The sequence below is a fragment of the Atractosteus spatula genome, chromosome 7 (assembly GCF_055471065.1).
Source record: "Atractosteus spatula isolate fAtrSpa1 chromosome 7, fAtrSpa1.hap1, whole genome shotgun sequence".
Lineage (NCBI taxonomy): Eukaryota > Metazoa > Chordata > Actinopteri > Semionotiformes > Lepisosteidae > Atractosteus > Atractosteus spatula.
In genome coordinates this window covers 28,815,623-28,834,645 of record NC_142712.1, presented here as the reverse complement: position 1 = coordinate 28,834,645, position 19,023 = coordinate 28,815,623, and the positions used below count along the sequence as shown (strand labels likewise).

The window sequence follows — 19,023 nt, the reverse complement described above, 5'->3', positions numbered from 1 at the left end:
TGTAAAAAGGAAAATGCTACCATAGTTATTGAGCGGTATTTCACCACACAGTATGACAGTGGCAAAAAACATATACAGTAGGCATAACCAAGAAATTCATCAGAAGAAATAAAATGTAAAATCTTACACTGGTCAATTCAGTCTCCAGATGTAAATCCAATTAGACATGCAAATCCAATTTTACATGCTGAAGAAAGAATTCAAGTCAGAACTTCCCAAAAATAGGGACGAATTCAAAGTGGGTGCAGAAAAGGCTTAGCAACATTTCAGATGATTACACAAAGAGTGTGCAACCTCATTGGGTCACAGAATTCAATTCATGCAGTTACTGTCTCATTTATGCAAACAAATATTGATTTTTGTACTCGGAAAGCTACCAAATGTATGCATGAAATTAACCAAAAATAAAATATATCCAGAAAAACAAAAATGTTAGATTACTTTTATCATTTGTGTTAATCTTATGGTCATAAATACACAATTGCTTAGCTGTAAAGCAAAAATCACGATTTATCATGGTTTATCAAAGAAGCAGTTCTGACTTTATATTACCTATTTTGTGCTTGGCTGCAAATGTTGATGCTGTGAGTTTACTTCATGATTTAATGGCCTTAGTGCTTCATATATTAAGTTTATTGTGTGGTTAGCACCTGTGTGCATAATACTTTGGTATTATATGCAGCAAAGAGCTTTTCTTTGCACCAGTGTGGCTGAAGTCAATAAAAAGCTTTGTTTGACTGAGCTTCAGTTAAAAAAAAAATCTGTCTGCTTGAAATGATTTTAACCAGGCCATGTGTTATTTAATTCACATTTCTTAATCCTGAGCATTTTCCATATATGCGTACTACAGTATTTAAGAAGTTTTTACAAGAGGAAAAATAGAAGCTACAAATACAAGAGAGATTTTTTTACTCAAAGTACCATTCAGCAATCAAGGTAATGGTTGTTAAAATTTACAATAAGTATCCAACCACAGGTTTAAACAAAAACATTAAAATATCCACTTTACTTTCAAAACCGTTGCGTGTTTATGGAGTTGTCCTTGGATCCATCCAGACTGAAAGCTAAGGGTTTATAAAAAATATGGTAACTTATTTATATTTGCAGTAAATGATACAAAGTGTTTTGTTCTGATTCCTCACCATCTATTAGCAATGTGCTGTTAAGTGAATTAATTGTAGGTTTAGCATTGTATGAGCAGTGTTTGATATAATTTTTAAACTTTTTTTGTAGTTTCAACATTTCAGGTATTCAAGATGCCTGTCGTGTTGTTTTGGTGCACCATTATGGAACTGGAATAAGCCTCAGTGTAAGACGAGACTGGACTTTACAATCATATCACTGTCCAGGACCACTAACAGCATTTAAAATCGTCACACCCAGTAACAGACTGTTTAGCAAGTACGGTATGGGCTGATTACTCAGACGCTTAAGAGACAATGGTTCAAATCCCAGTTTTGGCCACATAGAAACACTACGAATTGTTAATGTGATAATGTTATAGAGTTGGGGGGTGCCACAGTGACACAGTGATTAGTATTAATGGCTTGCAATGCTGAGGCCTTGGGTTTAATTCCAGACCTGGGGTTGTGTCTGTGTGGATATTTTGTGTTCTGCCTGTGTTTGCACTGGTTTCCTCCCATAGTCCAAAGACATAGTGTTCAGTTAATTGGCTTCTAGAACAAAAATGTTCCTATACAGTATGTGTGCGTGTGTGTGCGCGTGTTTCTTTTTCATTTGTCTGTGTGGTTGCGCTGTGATGGGCTGGTGTGTGGTGTGGTCAGGGTGCACTCTGCCTTGTGTCCATTGTTTGTCGGGATAGACATTTGTTCCCCCATGACCCTGAATCAGAAGAAACCATTTTGAAATGGATGGATGTTACAGAGTTGTCAGAATGAATAAATAGGTTATCATCTCTGAAGCAGGTGTGTATTGAAAGTGATTTGAGTGATTTCCATTCATGTTCATTGAAGCATATTGATTTTTTTTAATTTAATCTGTAAAGTCTGCTACAGTATATTCTTTGACAGCAGAAGTTAAATAGCCACCCAGTGAGTATTTGTTAGAATGAGAACCTATATGGCATTAATGTATAGTGAATTAATTTTGAACAGGTGCTAACAATAACTTGTTCAGACACACCTATATTGATGCATGATGCTCCCATTGATAGTGATTGACTGACTTGTTTAGCCTGAGAATGCTGACATGTTACTGTGTTCTCCATGCATGGTCAGTCACACCAGTTTATTTTCAACTTCCTTTAAGGCAGTTATTATTAATTGTAAAGACCTTGTGATAGAGACTAAAATAATATCTGTATCAGCTTGTATTTGACCTATTCTCCATTTTTTGTTACTTTTCTTGAATAAATTCACTAGTTTGCGGTCACAACTAACATCTTCTCTGCTTATGAGATACTTCCTGGGCTTGATTCTGTTTTTATTAAAAAAATAATATTTCCAAAAAGACAATACAGAATATGTACAAGCATGAAATCAAGAGGATAAAATATGTTATGACCTCCTGTAGACGGGCTCATAGCAAGTAACATCTGTGAGTCATTGTGGAATGGGAACATGTATAGAGCTGTGTGAGTCAAAAGCAGGTTCTCACACTACAGGACACTGGGCTGGGTGTTGGTGTAGTTGAGTCAGAAACATCATCTGCATGATCCCATCTCTCTTGGCTACGGTATTTGACAGAGACAAGACCCAGCAAAAATGTCAAAATGGGAACAATAATGACTTCATCGGCACCTTTTCTGATTCATTGCAGAATTAATAATGACGAGGTTAAGTGAGGGTAAACACTGGACTTGTATGAATAAAGGCATTGTTTGACTGTGTCATATCAAAAGTGTGAGTGAAGATTCTAATCTTCCTTACATGTCCCAAAAGCTTTAAGTAGAACATTAAGACTTTGTTCTTCATAAGAAGGAAGTTGCGCTTTTATCATATACAGTATAGTTCAGTGTTTTTATAATATATATATATTAGTAGTAGTGTAGCTGATAACGTGCTTTAAAGAAGTTTGTACTTAAACTCTTACAGATTTTTAATTGCCACTCAGTATTCAATATTTTTCATTACTCTATTTCACTATAAATATTTTAATGTAATTACATACAGTATACCATTTATATTAATTACAGAAAACAGTTATGTCATTGCATGTTAGAAACATGTATTTTTTATTCCCAAAGTTTTTTTTTTGTGTGCCATATTCTCTTACCCATTTTAATAATGGATAATAATGCAACGTGAGAATAAGTATGAGCTCATTGTAAAAACAAGAAATCATTGCAGTTGAGATCACAAAAATTCAGAACAGGACTGAGTGTAATTCTAAGACACAAAGTCTACAGCTTCGAGATTCAGAAACCACAATGCAGTTAAAGGGCGCTGGCTTTTTGGAAGCTTATTATACTTGCCTTTGCACGCCTTCTCCTTCAGGGCTGTAAATGAACACGCCTCTTCACAGTTTTGCTTGTCAGTATTACTAAGCTGCCATGCTTGCTTGCTTGCTTACTTAACTTTCACTTATTTTTTTCTTATTTGTATTTGATAGTCAATTCAACTGTTTTAGCTGTTTGGAGTATTTCCCAGAATATTTCTGAACTCTCCCTCCAATGATTTTTACAAGTACAGTAGTACTGTTTTATACATTTCTGAACTAAGACTTTATCATGGGTTAGTGTTAAGACAATGAATATAAGAAGAGATACAAAAGGAGATGAGGCCCTACAGGCCACCTGTGTTGCTGTCTTACTAGTAACCTGAGAGTGTACTTATTTATTTTGCTGGAGCTTTTGTCCAAAGCAACTTATATTTCTGCCAATTTGGACAACAGAGCATTTACTACATATCCTTTACTACTGTAAATAAAGTATCTTGCTAAAGTACAAAAGGGCAGTGTCCCTCTTGGAATTTGAATTCACAACCTTCCAGTTCATACTAGAGTATTCATCATAGAGTCTTTAACAACATGTCTGGGCAGTTTGTTCCAGACACAAGGGACTGTCTAAAAAAGTGTGTACCGTTTTCAGTCCTAAATTCATCTCTTAATTTCGTCTTGTGCATATTTTTCTGTTGTTGAGTATAAAGTAGCTCCTTGTGTTTGAATACTTTAATAAAGACCCTATGAAACCAGGAGTGTCGTTTATGACGTGGGGAGCAAATTCACCAGTAATACCCCCAAATGGGAATTGTAGTGAGAAGTTAAATGGCATTTGAAGTACTAAAAAGGGTTCTGGAAAAAGAGACTGTTCATGACACACAAACCACAGAATCTGGCCAGACCCCCAAAAGTTTACTTCTAGCATGACCACATCTGCATTCTGAGTTTTCAAAATCCTTGAGGGTTTTTGCAAAGTCAACCCAGTCAACTTTTTCAGAATTAACAGTGAAACATACATGAGACACTAATAAAAACTACAATGAACTTAAAAGTGAGGACAAGAAGCATTTTTGTAAAGGGTTGTAGGAGTATGGAACAAGCTACCCAACCATATTTTTGAATCTGATACCTTGGCTTCTTATAGGACATGGCTGGATAAGTTCCTCAGAGGAAATATCTACTGTTAAATGGGCTAGATGGTGGGTTTAGCCCCCTTTTATTTGTAAAAGATCATATGTTCTTATATGGATAAAATAGCACCACTTCATCCACTAATGGGCTACAACAGCTGCATTGCCCTGCAGATTCTCAGGTGGTACAGCAGCGTAACAGCCATAGCTAAAAATGATAGAGGTAACTGTTTCTAACATTATCACTAGTTCTCAGGACCACTGTAACTGCTAGCTTTTGCTCCATACCAATTTATTAATCACAGGTTAAGATATTTTTTATTTTGGGCATAATTCTTTCAGCTCTTTCAGAAGTGCCATAATTGAGGTACTTGACTTGAAATACAACCAGATGGACCTCTGCAAAAGGAATAAGCGTTTATTGTGGGAGTGTCTAATACCTATTATACCTCATTCCTATTTGTGTCTTTTTAATTGATCACCTGTTAAGAACTGTTTATAGTCAGAAATAAGGGGTGGCAGGGTGGCACAGTCGTTAGCATTGCTGTCTTGCAGCGCTGGGCCCCTAGGTTCAATTCCTGGGGTGCTATCTGCATGGAGGTTTTATATTCTCCTTGCATTTCTGTGGGTTTCCTCTGGGTGTTTCCTCCCACAGTTCAAAGACATATTGGTAGGTTAATTGTCTTCTTGGAAAATCGGCCCAGGAGAAAGTGTGCATATTTGTGTCTGTGTCACTGTGTGCCCAGTGATAGACTTGTGTCTTGCTCAGGCTGTATCCTGCTTTGCAACCATTGCTTGCTGGGATAGGCTCTGGTCCCTCATGAGTCTGTATTTGATAAAGTGGTTAGAAAAGCGATAGTCAGAAATGAGTGTAAGCAGACTGAGAAAAGGTTACTTAAACCTTAAGAAACTGGGAGAAGTAAAACATTGGAGCTAGGATTATTTTTGTTAAATTTAGGCTTGAGTGTTGAAATGTGTTAAATAGAAGTATAGCCAAGCAAAGAGATCAATTAAAGTAGTCAGTGAGAACTGGTGATTCAGTTCAGCTTGAATGAAAACCTGCAGATTATAGTCGCCGAAGACTGGTTTGGAGCCACTAGTTTAGTCTAGCATGTGCTATTGTCTCTGAGTCAGGGAGTGTGAGTCACCTTTAAGTCATGTCTTTTATCCAAAGAGTTGAAACTGCAATTCAGATTTTTGTGTCCTTTTTACTCTTCCTACTATTTTAAGAATAGCTGCCTAATAATGACCTGTGATCTGTTTTAGTACTTCTTCTATTTGCCACTTGACAAGAAAACTGTTGTGTATGACCAGAGTCCAAGAGAAAGTATTAACAAATTTTGCCAATATTAGATTGTTATAAGAGGTGTAAATATCACTTGACATGAGATACCATTATTCAGTCCTAATTAGTGGCATTGATAACCATCAGTCTGAAATTTTGGATACTACAGTCAAGTTGGAGAGCACTGAATGAAACCTTTAAAGGATGTATCCTAAGCAGCTGAATAATCTACCCTGAATGAAGACTGACTGGAAGAAATAATGTTTTATTATTGCTTTTAGGGTAGCCGGCAAAAGAGCTTCCCTCCAAACACAGTTCAAAACAGGACTACAACAAGGAGAATAGTGAGCTCCTCAAGCCAGAGGGAGTTTGGCTTTTTGCCTGCCAGTCCACCCAGTGGCAATCCAGTACTGAAGCCTAGCCGCAGCGATCCTGAACTGGCGATTTTCTCCACAATCCAAAGGCCAGCAGTTCGCAGTGCAACAATCAATGTCAAAACCAATCGGAGCAGTGTGCATACTGTTCAGAGCCCTTCTTATCAACAGAGCCCCAGCCAGCCTCGCTTCAGAGTACCCTCTGTCAACTCGAGCAAGCTAGGGTCAAAAATATCTGTAACAAAGAGCAAATCTGAGCAGTTTGGGTGAGTAAAGAGCTCTCCTGTGCTAAGGACAGGGCATTACAATATCTTACCTACAATATTTCGGCAAAACACTGTTTTATAATTAATTTTTATAAAAAAATATTCATTTAGTTTCTACAATACCATTTTTATCATTTCTATTTTTCTTGTGGCCTACAGAATAAATGGGGATGTGACACAAGCTGATATAACCATGCAAGAAGCTGTGGAGTACCTGTCTAGCAGAGATGAAAACTACCAACACTGTGGTTCGTCTTTCATCCAACACGCCACCTTCAAAGATGACAAGGCAAAGCAAGAGGTGAATCAGACTGCTGCTGTTGTATGTCACACTTGACTCAAGTATAGCACTGATAGATCATTCTCACCTATCCTCCGGATAACAAAACAAACAAATTGTAGTGAGAATTCCTTTTAGCTATAAATGCAAATTAATTAGACACTAACTATATAATTAACAGTATATAACTAACAGCTTTTTAACAATGGATGGAAATCAATCATAAATATAAATTAAATATATGTGCTTCCTCAATCCTGATACAGTACATTAGAGAATATTTAAATTCACTTTTTTACTGCAGGTACAAATGTGTGCAATTTTACCTTTTCAATTTATATTTTACATAAGATTATACAGGAATTCACCTCTCATTTTGGGAATCTGTTTCAAATAGGAAAAAAGCTGAATCCAGACTTTTTCCCACCCACTTTATAAAAACATTTTTTTCTTTGAAACAGTGCTAACAGACTAATTGCTAATGTAGTTCAACTCAGCTGGAAGTAATTGTATAGCAGCAACATTTATAAAGACATGGCTTGTTTAAATCTGGCTTAACAATAAAATACACTAGTTTAAAACTTGATAGAATAAAAACAAATGGTTTCCCACATCTGACAGACATGTGTGCAATAAGTTAATAGGTCAATCAGAAGAACATTTGTTAAAAGTTATTTTTAAACATTACATATTATTACATTGGCCTTAGGCCCTATCCTTTAAAAGTACCTCTCATCTCTGAGCAATTCTTGACAGCTTAATTTCCCTGACCGGTAAGAATCTCTGGGCACTGAGGGTGTGTATGGCCACTCGCCTTCATGGAATAGAGCTGAGAATACAGGAGGTAGGGGAGAGTGAATACAAAGGAGGAGAGAGTGAATTCATACTCATTGCAACATTGATTTCTGGCGGTAGTTTTAAAAATCTGTACCATAAATGAATGCTATTGTTAATGAATCGGTGAATAAGTGCTAGTTACCCATCTTGTGGCATGATGTCATCTAGTGCAGTATGTAGTGTGAGAAATGTGCCTTTGTGTTTTTTGTTGCATATCAGAGGAAAAACCTAATTTGTCTGCCTCAGGGATCATTTTCGTTATGAATATAAAGAGACTTTTTAAATAGTTTTCATCTCTGTATATTATCATTATTATATTACATATCTGTTTATTAATCTGTATGTTCAATTGTATACAATTGCACTTTGAATCTAGAACACAATTATAGAACTCAAAATTATTTCTAAAAAGTTTACTTAAGTATATTGTTAGTTGAATTAAGTGTTCATTTATATACAGAAATTAAAAGTTTGGTCTAAAAAAAAAGGTTATTTAAGGGCCCCAAGGGTCACATTTCATAAACCTTATGCTAAGGTGTGTTTCCTATGTCAGGTTTACAGGCTTAATGGAATCCCCAGCCTTATCAGTCTGCTTCAAAGCTCCAACCCTCAAATTCAGCAGACAGCTTCTGCAGCCCTTCGCAACCTCGTGTTTAAGGACAGCACCAATAAGCTGGAGGTGAAAAGATGCAGTGGGATTACTGAGGCTGTGAGACTGCTCAGGGATACAGACTGCACTGAGACTCAGAAACAGCTGACAGGTATAATGCAGTTTGCATTATCTTTTGTAGAGAATGGGGAAAACATCCTCTTAAAGCTGGAAATGTTAAAAACACTAATTAGCTGATTATAGGTCATCTTGAATCACTATTGTTAAAGATTCCAGTGAAGCTTTATAGTCTTATTGTGTTTTTTTGGTAGCAAAAAAGGTATTAAACTGAACAGATAAACAAAAGGACTGCATTGTCTGCAAATAATAAACTTTTAGATCCTATGATTCATTGCTGTATTTGATATGATATCTTGTTAGGTTTTGCTAATTGTAAAACATCCTTTAATACTGTATGCTGGATTTTTTCATCCTTTAATAATGTATGCTGAAAATATATTTTTTCTGTACTATTTAACTCTATTTTTACAATTAATTATTTGTTTTGAATGTAATATATGTAAAGTGCTCTTACAACAGTGTGAATATGTTGGTCTTCTAGGACATTAACACCTTTAATAAGTACTGTATTGGTCCTTGAATAACTTAGTTACCAGTAATGATGTAACTTACAAAACCTGATACCTTCTAACTCCACTACTTTAGTTAATATATGTTAATTCAGTAGTTCTCAAACTTTTTGGACCAAGTACCACCCCTGATCAAACCAAAGAATCCAAGTACCACCTACAAGTCATCTTCTCATAGGAACCACAGAAAATCTCAATGACCAACATGAGCGCATGTGTGTGCACACACTCACATACACATATAATAAATATTATAATAATAAACTTTATTTGATATAGCGCCTTTAAAGGTGACTTCTCAAAGCGCTTTACAGAAAAAAAACAGGAACAACAACAATTAAAAATAAACAGTTAAAAAAGCACCATTTCAGTGAGTGGGGTGAGCGTGTTTAGTCGAGCAAAGCAAAGGTGAATTCATTGGTCGAGCCTTGATACAATTTACAACAGAGTCTTACAGATTTTAAATCGTCAGGCATTTCCTTGACGGCAAAGGCCTCGCGGTGGATGCTGCAATTCATATCTGGAGCAACCTTTCCTAATTCATGCAACTACACCGCTGTGTCAGCTTGTCATCGCTCTAGCAACATCTGTACAAACTCTGACGCATTTTATCCAGTCGATGCCATTCTCTTCGATAAATTTATTCAGAAGCTGAAACGTGCTCTCCTGTAGTTCCTGTTGGTAGTGGCTTACAGAACAGAAAGTCCTCATGGGACATGCCCTCAAACTCGTATCTAATGTAAACATGCAAATTGGCCAAATCAACCACATTTACAGACTCATCTAATTGCAGTGAAAAGCATCTGCTCATCTTAACGCTCTCTATCAGCGTACTTTTGACATCATCCGCCATATCAATAATTCTGAGTGACTGTGTCTTTTGGAGGGGGCAGCAGGTCGAGCTGTTTAGCAGCTTTTTCTCCACACATAATGTGTCAGCTCTTTTGCCAATGGTAAACAAAGTTCTTCACAAATAATGTGGGGCTTACCTGCTTTGGCAATCCGCAAGCTTGCATTTTTCCCCGCTTCCATTTCAGGAATCCATCTCAGAAGTTAAAAAAAGTTTTTATTTTTCTCAAATTAACCTAGAACAGTTCTTAAATATTTTTCTGTTATCTATCACGCTTTCCTATGCTCATAAGATTGCCAGCGTTCGTAGTACACATTTCTGTCCTTTCCTGTGCTTACAACATTGGCATTGTTCCACAATCGCGCACATTCTCCTACCTCCCTGTTTGCTGGAGCTAACTTTTTTTAAATACAATTTGCCACTTACATTCGTAGCACGCCTTCCAATAGAATGGTATAGAATTACATTGTAGCTCTTGTGTCCACTCAAGCATTAGCGTGCGCTGTATCGTAGTACGTAGGCTGCGTATTTGACACAAACTAATTTTATTAAAATAGAAAATATGAAAACCATCCCAATTTTTCAGTGCACACAACAAAGTTCCAGGGTCTTATGGCGTACCTCCTGGCGGCACTCTGCGTACCACAACTGGTATGCATACCACAGTTTGAGAACCACTGTGTTAATTTATTTTAGGTCTGGTTAATTCTAATTTACACAAAAAGAGAAAGGCTGCAAATGAGAGGAGTCCATTTAGTAGTTTAGTAGCTAAGTAAATTTAAACTTTCATCCAGATGCTGCTTAAACAGGCCCAGAGTCTGTGTCTCAACCACTTGGCTGGGAAGCTTTATCTAGATATCTAGATATCTAGATACCCAGATCTCCTTATGTACAGTACAAAGAGTTCCTGGTTGATATCCCTTCTACTCTACACCTGTAATCTTGTTCTCGAGTACTGCTGAGTCTGAAGTAGTCTCCTTGACCCTGTCTATACCCTTTAGAATTCTAGAATCTATATGCTTGGTCCACATCTCCTCTCAGTCTAGAGAGAAGCGATTCAGTTACTTTGACCTGTCTGTACATAACAAATCCGTTCAGAGCAGAAACAATTTTTGTTGCTCCCTTTTGAACACATTCTTAAGGTTTAATTCATTCCTGTGGTACAGTGACATAACTAAACACAACCATCTAAATAAGGTCAAAGTAAAACATTGTAAAACTATAGATTCAGTTAGCTTGATATCAGTTTCACATTTTGCACCCAAGCATTCTGTTGTTGTTTATTCCTTCCCTACTTAATTACCAACTTACAAAAGAAGATATTCCTGCTCTGGAATCAGTCCAGACTAGATCAGCAACATACATTTTCAGACTCAAAGGAATGTCCTACACTGACTTAGAGAACTGATTTTTGTATTTTTCAAGCGTCTTATGTTTTATTTTCTTTTTTTCACCCTTCCCTTAAATACGGTTACAAGGAGATGTGATCTGAATGTTTTAAATCTTCAAAGGCATCGTCATCATTTCATCTCAATTGACAGATTTCAGAATCACATGTAAAACAAGAGTACACAAGTGAAATATACTTCTAAATGTTTTAAAAACTTAAATGTTTTAAACTAAGGATTGTGTTAGTGTGGAATACACTGACCTGTCATATTATTGAAGCTGGTACCCTAGGAGAACCAAAGAATGGCTGAATAACATCCTTGGATCAGTTAGCTACTAGCAACCAAACAGGCTAGACAGATTGAATGGTCTTGTAACTTATTGTCTCGATGAAAACACAAGAAAATCTATGCAAACACCCTGTTCCCTTTTATGCATAGCATCCCACAGCTAAAAATCTTGTGTGATATGTATAGAACATACTTATAAGGTGCCGTTTAGGCCATTACTCAAACTTCTCATACACAGAAATTGCTCTCACATACACACAAAACGCACTCACATTCACTAGTTCTACCTCGCACATACACATAAAACACTCTCATATTCACTAGTTTTACCTCACACATACACAGAAAACACTCTTTCACAAAGTGAACGTGAGAGGAAAAAATACTTAATGTTAATGCATTTTATGTGTATGTGAAAGGTAAAACTACTGAATGTGAGGTAAAATGGAGATTGTGAGAGCATTTTACAGTGGTGTGAAAAAGTGTTTGCCCTCTTCCTGATTTCTTATTTTTTTGCATGTTTGTCACACTGAGATGTTTCAGATCATCAAACAAATTGAAATATTAGACAAAGATAACACAAGTAAATACAAAATGCAGTTTTTAAATGAAGGTTTTTATTATTAAGGGAAAAAAAAATCCAAACCTACATGGCCCTGTGTGAAAAAGTGATTGTCCCCCCTGTTAAAACATAAATCAACTGTGGTTTATCACATCTTTGGAAAGCTGAGTTCAATTTCTCTAGCCACACCCAGTCCTGATTACTGCCACACCTGTTCTCAATCAAGAAATCACTTAAATAGGACCTGCCTGACAAAGTGAAGTAGACCAAAAGATCCTCAAAAGCTAGACATCATGCTGCGATCCAAAGAAATTCAGGAACAAATGAGAAACAGAGTAATTGAGATTTATCAGTATGGAAAAGGTTATAAAGCCATTTCTAAAGCTTTGGGACTCCAGCGAACCACAGTGAGAGCCATTATCCACAAATGGCGAAAACATGGAACAGTGGTGAACCTTCCCAGGAGTGGCTGGCCGACCAAAATTACCCCAAGAGCGCAGCGACGACTCATCCAAGAGGTCATAAAAAACCCCACAACAACATCCAAAGAACTGCAGGCTTCACTTGCCTCGGTTAAGGTCAGTGTTCATGACTCCACCATAAGAAAGAGACTGGGCAAAAATGGCCTGCATGGCAGAGTTCCAAGACGAAAACCACTGCTGAGCAAAAAGAACATAAAGGCTCGTCTCAGTTTTGCCAGAAAACATCTTGATGATCCCCAAGACTTTTGGGAAAATACTCTGTGGACTGACGAGACAAAAGTTGAACTTTTTGGAAGGTGTGTGTCCCATTACATCTGGCATAAAAGTAACACAGCATTTCAGAAAAGGAACATCATACCAACAGTAAAATATGGTGGTGGTAGTGTGATGGTCTGGGGCTGTTTTGCTGCTTCAGGACCTGGAAGACTTGCTGTGGTAAATGGAACCATGAATTCTGCTGTCTACAAAAAATCCTGAAGGAGAATGTCCGGCCATCTGTTCGTGACCTCAAGCTGAAGCGCACTTGGGTTCTGCAGCAGGACAATGATCCAAAACACACCAGCAAGTCCACCTCTGAATGGCTTAAGAAAAACAAAATGAAGACTTTGGAGTGGCCTAGTCAAAGTCCTGACCTGAATCCGATTGAGATGTTGTGGCATGACCTTAAAGCGGTTAAGGCTCGAAAACCCTCCAATGTGGCTGAATTACAACAATTCTGCAAAGATGAGTGGGCCAAAATTCCTCCACAGCGCTGTAAAAGACTCATTGCCAGTTATCGCAAACGCTTGATTGCAGTTGTTGCTGCTAAGGGTGGCCCAACCAGTTATTAGGTTTAAGGGGCAATCACTTTTTCACACAGGGCCATGTAGGTTTGGATTTTTTTTCCCTTAATAATAAAAACCTTCATTTAAAAACTGCATTTTGTGTTTACTTGTGTTATCTTTGTCTAATATTTCAATTTGTTTGATGATCTGAAACATCTCAGTGTGACAAACATGCAAAAAAATAAGAAATCAGGAAGGGGGCAAACACTTTTTCACACCACTGTATGTGTATTTGAGAGGTGAATTATGGCCAAATGTAGGTGGTCCGTCTAAGTGGCACAATGTGATTGGCTGAGAAAATTTATCAACAAGCTTTCTCATTTTCTGCTGTTAAGTAGTTAAGTTAAGTAAGCGAAAGTGTTCAAAAATCCTTTTGTCCAAACCTGAGGGGGCGGGACAGTTCAGTTGACGGGGTGATGCCCCCTTCTGCCCCCCCACATGGCGCTGGGTCTGAGCATGCAACTACTGAAGCCGAAATAAGTATTTTATTTCGAATTAATGATGGTGGTGCCAAAGCTGCGATGGGAACGTTAGCACCAGTATCAACTCAGAGGCAGTCTGCACAATATGAAACCCAAAGAAATTACGTTGAAATAAAGTACTTATTTCAGCATTGATAACTGCATCATGCATTGACCGAAGAACACTCATCTCAGGCGTAACCGATGACAATGAAGCTATTGCTTCTGGTGTTGCTAAGATGTTATTAATTAAAGCTACGGCTTGGCTTAGTGCTTGTTGCAGTTGGTTGATTTCTTTCCTCAATCTTGGAGCGCAACAGAAAATGAGAAAGCTTGTTGATAAATTTTCTCAGCTAATCACATTGTGCCTTTTATGTGTATGTGCAAGGTAAAACTAGTGAATGTGAGAATGTTTTGTGTGTGTATGAGAGGTAAAGTTTGAATAATGGCCTAAACGGCACCTCATACATACTCCTACTTTGCACTTGTCAGTGTTAAATTTCATTTGCCAACTGTCTGCCCAAACCAAATATTAAAGTTTGTTTGTAAATCCCTTTTTCCCTTCTCTGCCACTTCTCTCTAAATATCATCTGGATATTTAACTAGTTTTTAGCTTACTGTTCCAAAATCTTAATCACTGATACAGTTCAGGAGGACTAATGGAACTCTGTGAATTACGATAGCTATCCACTGCTAAGATCAGTGAATTTGGAGGTTGTGTCCCTTAAGATGAATCTGTGTTTTCTATTTACATGTTCAGTTCATGTGCATGAATTATCTTGGATTTACTGTACAGTATATGGCTTTTTATTTTATACTCAACTTTTTATAAATGTTCTTGTTAAAAGCTTCTGTAAATCTAAATATATGCCACATGTTTTAGAGCTGATGGCACAGTGCTGCGGTGGTAAGAGTAGCAGTCTTGTATCACTAGGGCTCTGGCTTCAACTGGGGCATTACTGTATCTGTGTGGAACATATATGTTCTCTGTTTGCATGTTTGTATGGATGGATAATTTAAAGCAGAGGTGACAGAGTCATTCCTTGGAGCTCCTAATGTTTCCTGTTTGTTTTTGCCAATCCAAGAAACATGTTTGGTAAAATCTTTTACAAATGATTAATCAAAACATTGGCTTCATTAAAGGTATCTGTAAAATGCCTTGAGCCAGGATAGAATTATTACAGTTATTAAGATACTTAAATAATTATACCAACCATTTAACTTAGAGCTTGGATGGGACAAAAACCCAGACAACATTTTACCCTCCAGGAATTCAGTCTCTATCATCTATTCTTGCTGTTTATTCAAGGCATTGAATAAAGAAATTTAAAAATGAGATGAGGTCATCAGCCCGTCTAGCGCATTTGTTTTATTAATTAGGTTAGTTAGATCTAAATATTCTAAATCGACATTAGTTGTCTTCATATTTTATAGTTATTCTTCTAGTTCAGTCTATTTCCATAAAAGTACCTGTGCCAGACTGATTGGTCTGTAATTTCCTGATTCTGTTTTTTTAACCCATTTTGTAATTGTAATGATTAAATTTGCAATTCTCCAATTAATAGGTATAGGTCCCATCCTTTGTGACCGTTGAAATATTCCAGTTAAAGATCCATGGATAACATTCCTCGTTATATAGTACAAATAGGGAAATACTGTCAGCCTTCAGTATTTTATTGGTTTTAAACTCTCCTAGACCCTGTAATACTTTAAAGTCGATTATGTTAAAATTGCTTGTACTGACAGAACTCTTTCTGTAACCTGGGGGCATGTTATGACATCTTTTGTTAGAACATACATTAGCAGAATGGATAGAGAAATTATTTGCTGTTTCTTTTAGTATTGTCGGGGCAAAAAAAATGTGTAATGTGTAAAAGTTGGTTAAATGTTTTTAAATATTGTACATGACTATAGAGTGTATTTCAAAATGTCATTCTAACTGGAGAAAACAGCCAAATTCTAACAAATGCCACCCAGCCAATAATTAATGGGTTAATTTTATAAAAAGATTTTATATGCTGTGTCTTCATAGTGGATGTCTTTGGCATTTGCCAAATTTAAAGCTATATCAAAAAGGCCATATTTTAATGTTACTGCTTTATAGCCCAATGTTTTTTAAAGTTATAAAGCTATTAAAATAAGTACTAACATTAGGCAAATACAAAGCAATTTAACATTCACACAGAATAAATTGCTTGTCAGAAGTGAGACCCGTAAGTAAAAGATAATTTGTCTGATAATTTTGTCAGGAGCAGGATACTATACATGTGCTATGGCTTCAGTCCTTACTTCTCTGATTTGATTGTCTGAATTTAATTTTCAGGCCTCCTATGGAACTTGTCTTCAGCAGATGAGCTTAAGCCTGAGCTGATCAAAAGTGCTCTTCCAGTGCTTACAGAAAATATCGTGGTGCCCTTTGCTGGATCAGCAGAGCAGATGACCAGTGTCAATAGCAATATGGACCCAGAAATTTTCTACAATGCCACAGGCTGTCTTAGGTGAGAACCTTTGTGATTCGTGTGCCACATACAATGTTGCTTAAAACAACAAATCATATTTTTTCACCACATCACATTACCACTTATCACATCCAGGGTTACAGTGGCCTGTACCCTACCTCAGGTAGCATAGGTGCAAAACACAATGGGATACACCCTGAACTGGACACCATCTCTGGGTACAGACTTGCACACACTTAAACCAGAGCTAGTTTTCCCAACCTACTGTACCAACATGTGGAGGAAACCCACGGAGAACACAAGTACAAAGTACACACTCCATGTAGATAGCACCACAGGAATTAAACCCAGGGACCCAACATTGAAAAGCAGTAATGTTAACCTCCATGCTGCCCACAGCATATTTATTTTAAGATGGAATTTTACAGTGGTGTATGAAGAGCAGGATCAACACTTTGATTTCTCACAATGATCTAATTACTAAATATATTTCTTTTTGTTAAACACTGCTTTAACATATCAGGTTATATATTATTTTCTTACATGAAATTCTATATTAAAAAAGCATTTCCTTAAACAAATGGAAAATGCCAAAGTAAACGGGAGATTAATTCCATGTGATTTTGAAAGATAGGATTTCCAGAGACAAACTTTAAAATATCTTGGGCTTATATGTAACACATCCAGTAAAAGCCTCTGGTCAGGATGCATCTTGCTCTCTATAGCAGAAGTTGGGCAAGTTCAAATGCAGGCTATGACCATTTTTGTAAATTCTGCAAATCATTTGGATTTGAAATATGAGCTCTGTTCTTTTATATATTAATTTTAAATACTATAGATTTTACTATAAATTTGCAGAGAATGTAGCACAACATCAGCATGTATTGAATTATATTTTTTTCTTAGATGACTTCACATGCTGGTGATGTCTCATTTACAGAAAAATAGTAACCTTATTGTTGACAGTGGATCAAGTCAGATTTGATCCACTGTCTCTCAACCACCTCCCATTCCTCAGAACTGTACACCAACAATTTTCAACCTGGGCCTCTACCTAAAAATTTCCCTATGACATCTGACAGAGTAAGATTTCTAGTTTTGGAGTCACAAGTATGTCAGTGGGTGATTTCTTTTTTTAAAGGTATTAGTTTCACACTTCATTAGTTAAACACAATTCTGTTTCTCTAGTGCAGAAGTAGCTCTGTGACAATAATTATTTTCTGTCTTTCATCACTTTCATCTTACTAGTTTACTTTAGACTTATAACTATCAAAACAATTTTAGCTTTCTTGAATATAGTATGCCTGAAACAAGCTGCTGAAAGCTCAAGAACTGATTAAACATTCATTTGAAGCAGCTTCCTGTTTTTTTCTAAAATTTTCTAAAAATTCTTTATCCTGAATTATCCTGAAAGATTAAATCAAATCTTTATAATAAAAGAACAGTTTGTTTGGTAGTATATAAAGTATTATTGACACAAGAATCTCTTCCAGCTGTTTTTTTAAGCAAGATGGGGCATTAGTATTTTAAAACATGGCTAGGTAGCTTGTTCCACAACCCCTTGTATGAAGAAGTGCCTGCTGCTAGCAGTTTTAAATACACATCTGTATACTTTTCACTTCTGTTGTCTGCTTCATGTTAATTCTGAAAAAGTCCACTGGTTTGACTTTGTCAATCTCCTTGAAGATTAGTTCAGGTGGGTAGCTGCGTCAGCATGCGTAGGCTGCAAAGGAACAAGTAATAGGATTATTCCATGCTGAAAAGAGAAGAAAGAAAACACGTTTCAGCCATGGAGCCTTCTTCAGGTGTGAGAAAGACAGGGTAGTAAGCAAAGGTAATGTAGCAGGAGAACAAAGGCTGGGAGAGAGGAGGGACGAGTGGCCAATCAGGTAGTGTGTGAAGTCAGGATAGGTGAAGAGAGGTGTGAAATGAAACCTACAATGAATAGAGAGAATTTAGAAGAAAAGTAGTCTGTCGTTGAGAGAAGGGGAAAGGTGTGATCCCAGCTGCAGGATAATTTTAGTTTTGGTAGTCTTTCTGATGTTGGAATTAGAAAAACCAGCTTTGAGAACCTAGACAGAGAGATTAGTGTGATCATAGCCGTCAGAGGTGAAATGAGAAACCATAGGCTTGGAGAAATCTTTAGTTTTCACAGCCCTAACCTAATACAGCCCTTCACAGCGCTAGTCCTCTTTGAGGATTATGTGTACTTATACAAGGTTCCCTAGCTGTCTTCTCTGTTCAAGACTAAAATGGTTAAATTCTTTCAGACTGTCTGTGTAGGACATTCTCTAAAGTCATAGAATAAATCTGGTTTCTCTTCTCTGGACTGAATTCAGAGCATTGTGTAAAAAATTTAACAAAAAAATTTAATACAACATGCCTTGATTTGAATTATAAACTTTTGATTTTATTATCCTAACACTTTGTTAGCCTTTTTTGCTTTCCCAAATAATGTAGATAATATGTAAATACTAAGTCAACATAAACTGTTGAGTCTTTCATAAGCATCCTCTTCTAACTCAGTGTTTCCCCTTTTGTATTTATAATTTATTTTTTTCTTGTCTACATTAAACATCATCTGCCAGGTGTCTGCCCAGTCTTGGAATTTTATCAAGACCTCCCTTTTCTGAATCTATGATTATTAAGGTATTTTTTCACATAGAAGATCCTTTCATTCATTTATAATAATTGTTTCCCAAACCACATAATTATATGTCTGTAATTAGTTGATCAGTCCTTTTAAAAATGGTTTTTGTTATTTTTTAAAAAACATTTTATGAAGCACTTCCTTTTCCATAATATTTTTCCTAATTCATTTATTGAACCTTTTGGGATACATTTTTTAGCTTTTGATTTACTCGGTTTTGGGATAAATCTGTTTTGTGCTTTGAAC

The 19,023-nt window shown here is 36.6% G+C and overlaps 1 protein-coding gene across 1 annotated transcript in view; it reads left to right on the top strand.

The window, feature by feature from the left end:
* pkp1a (plakophilin 1a) overlaps nt 1-19,023 on the top strand; it is a 52,351-nt gene that overhangs the window by 10,328 nt on the left and 23,000 nt on the right. Inside the window, exons 3-6 of the mRNA XM_088921594.1 lie at nt 6,096-6,454; nt 6,614-6,755; nt 8,125-8,332; nt 15,992-16,166. Of these exons, the coding sequence (XP_088777720.1) occupies nt 6,096-6,454; nt 6,614-6,755; nt 8,125-8,332; nt 15,992-16,166 (884 nt within the window). The remainder of the gene's footprint in view (nt 1-6,095; nt 6,455-6,613; nt 6,756-8,124; nt 8,333-15,991; nt 16,167-19,023) is intronic.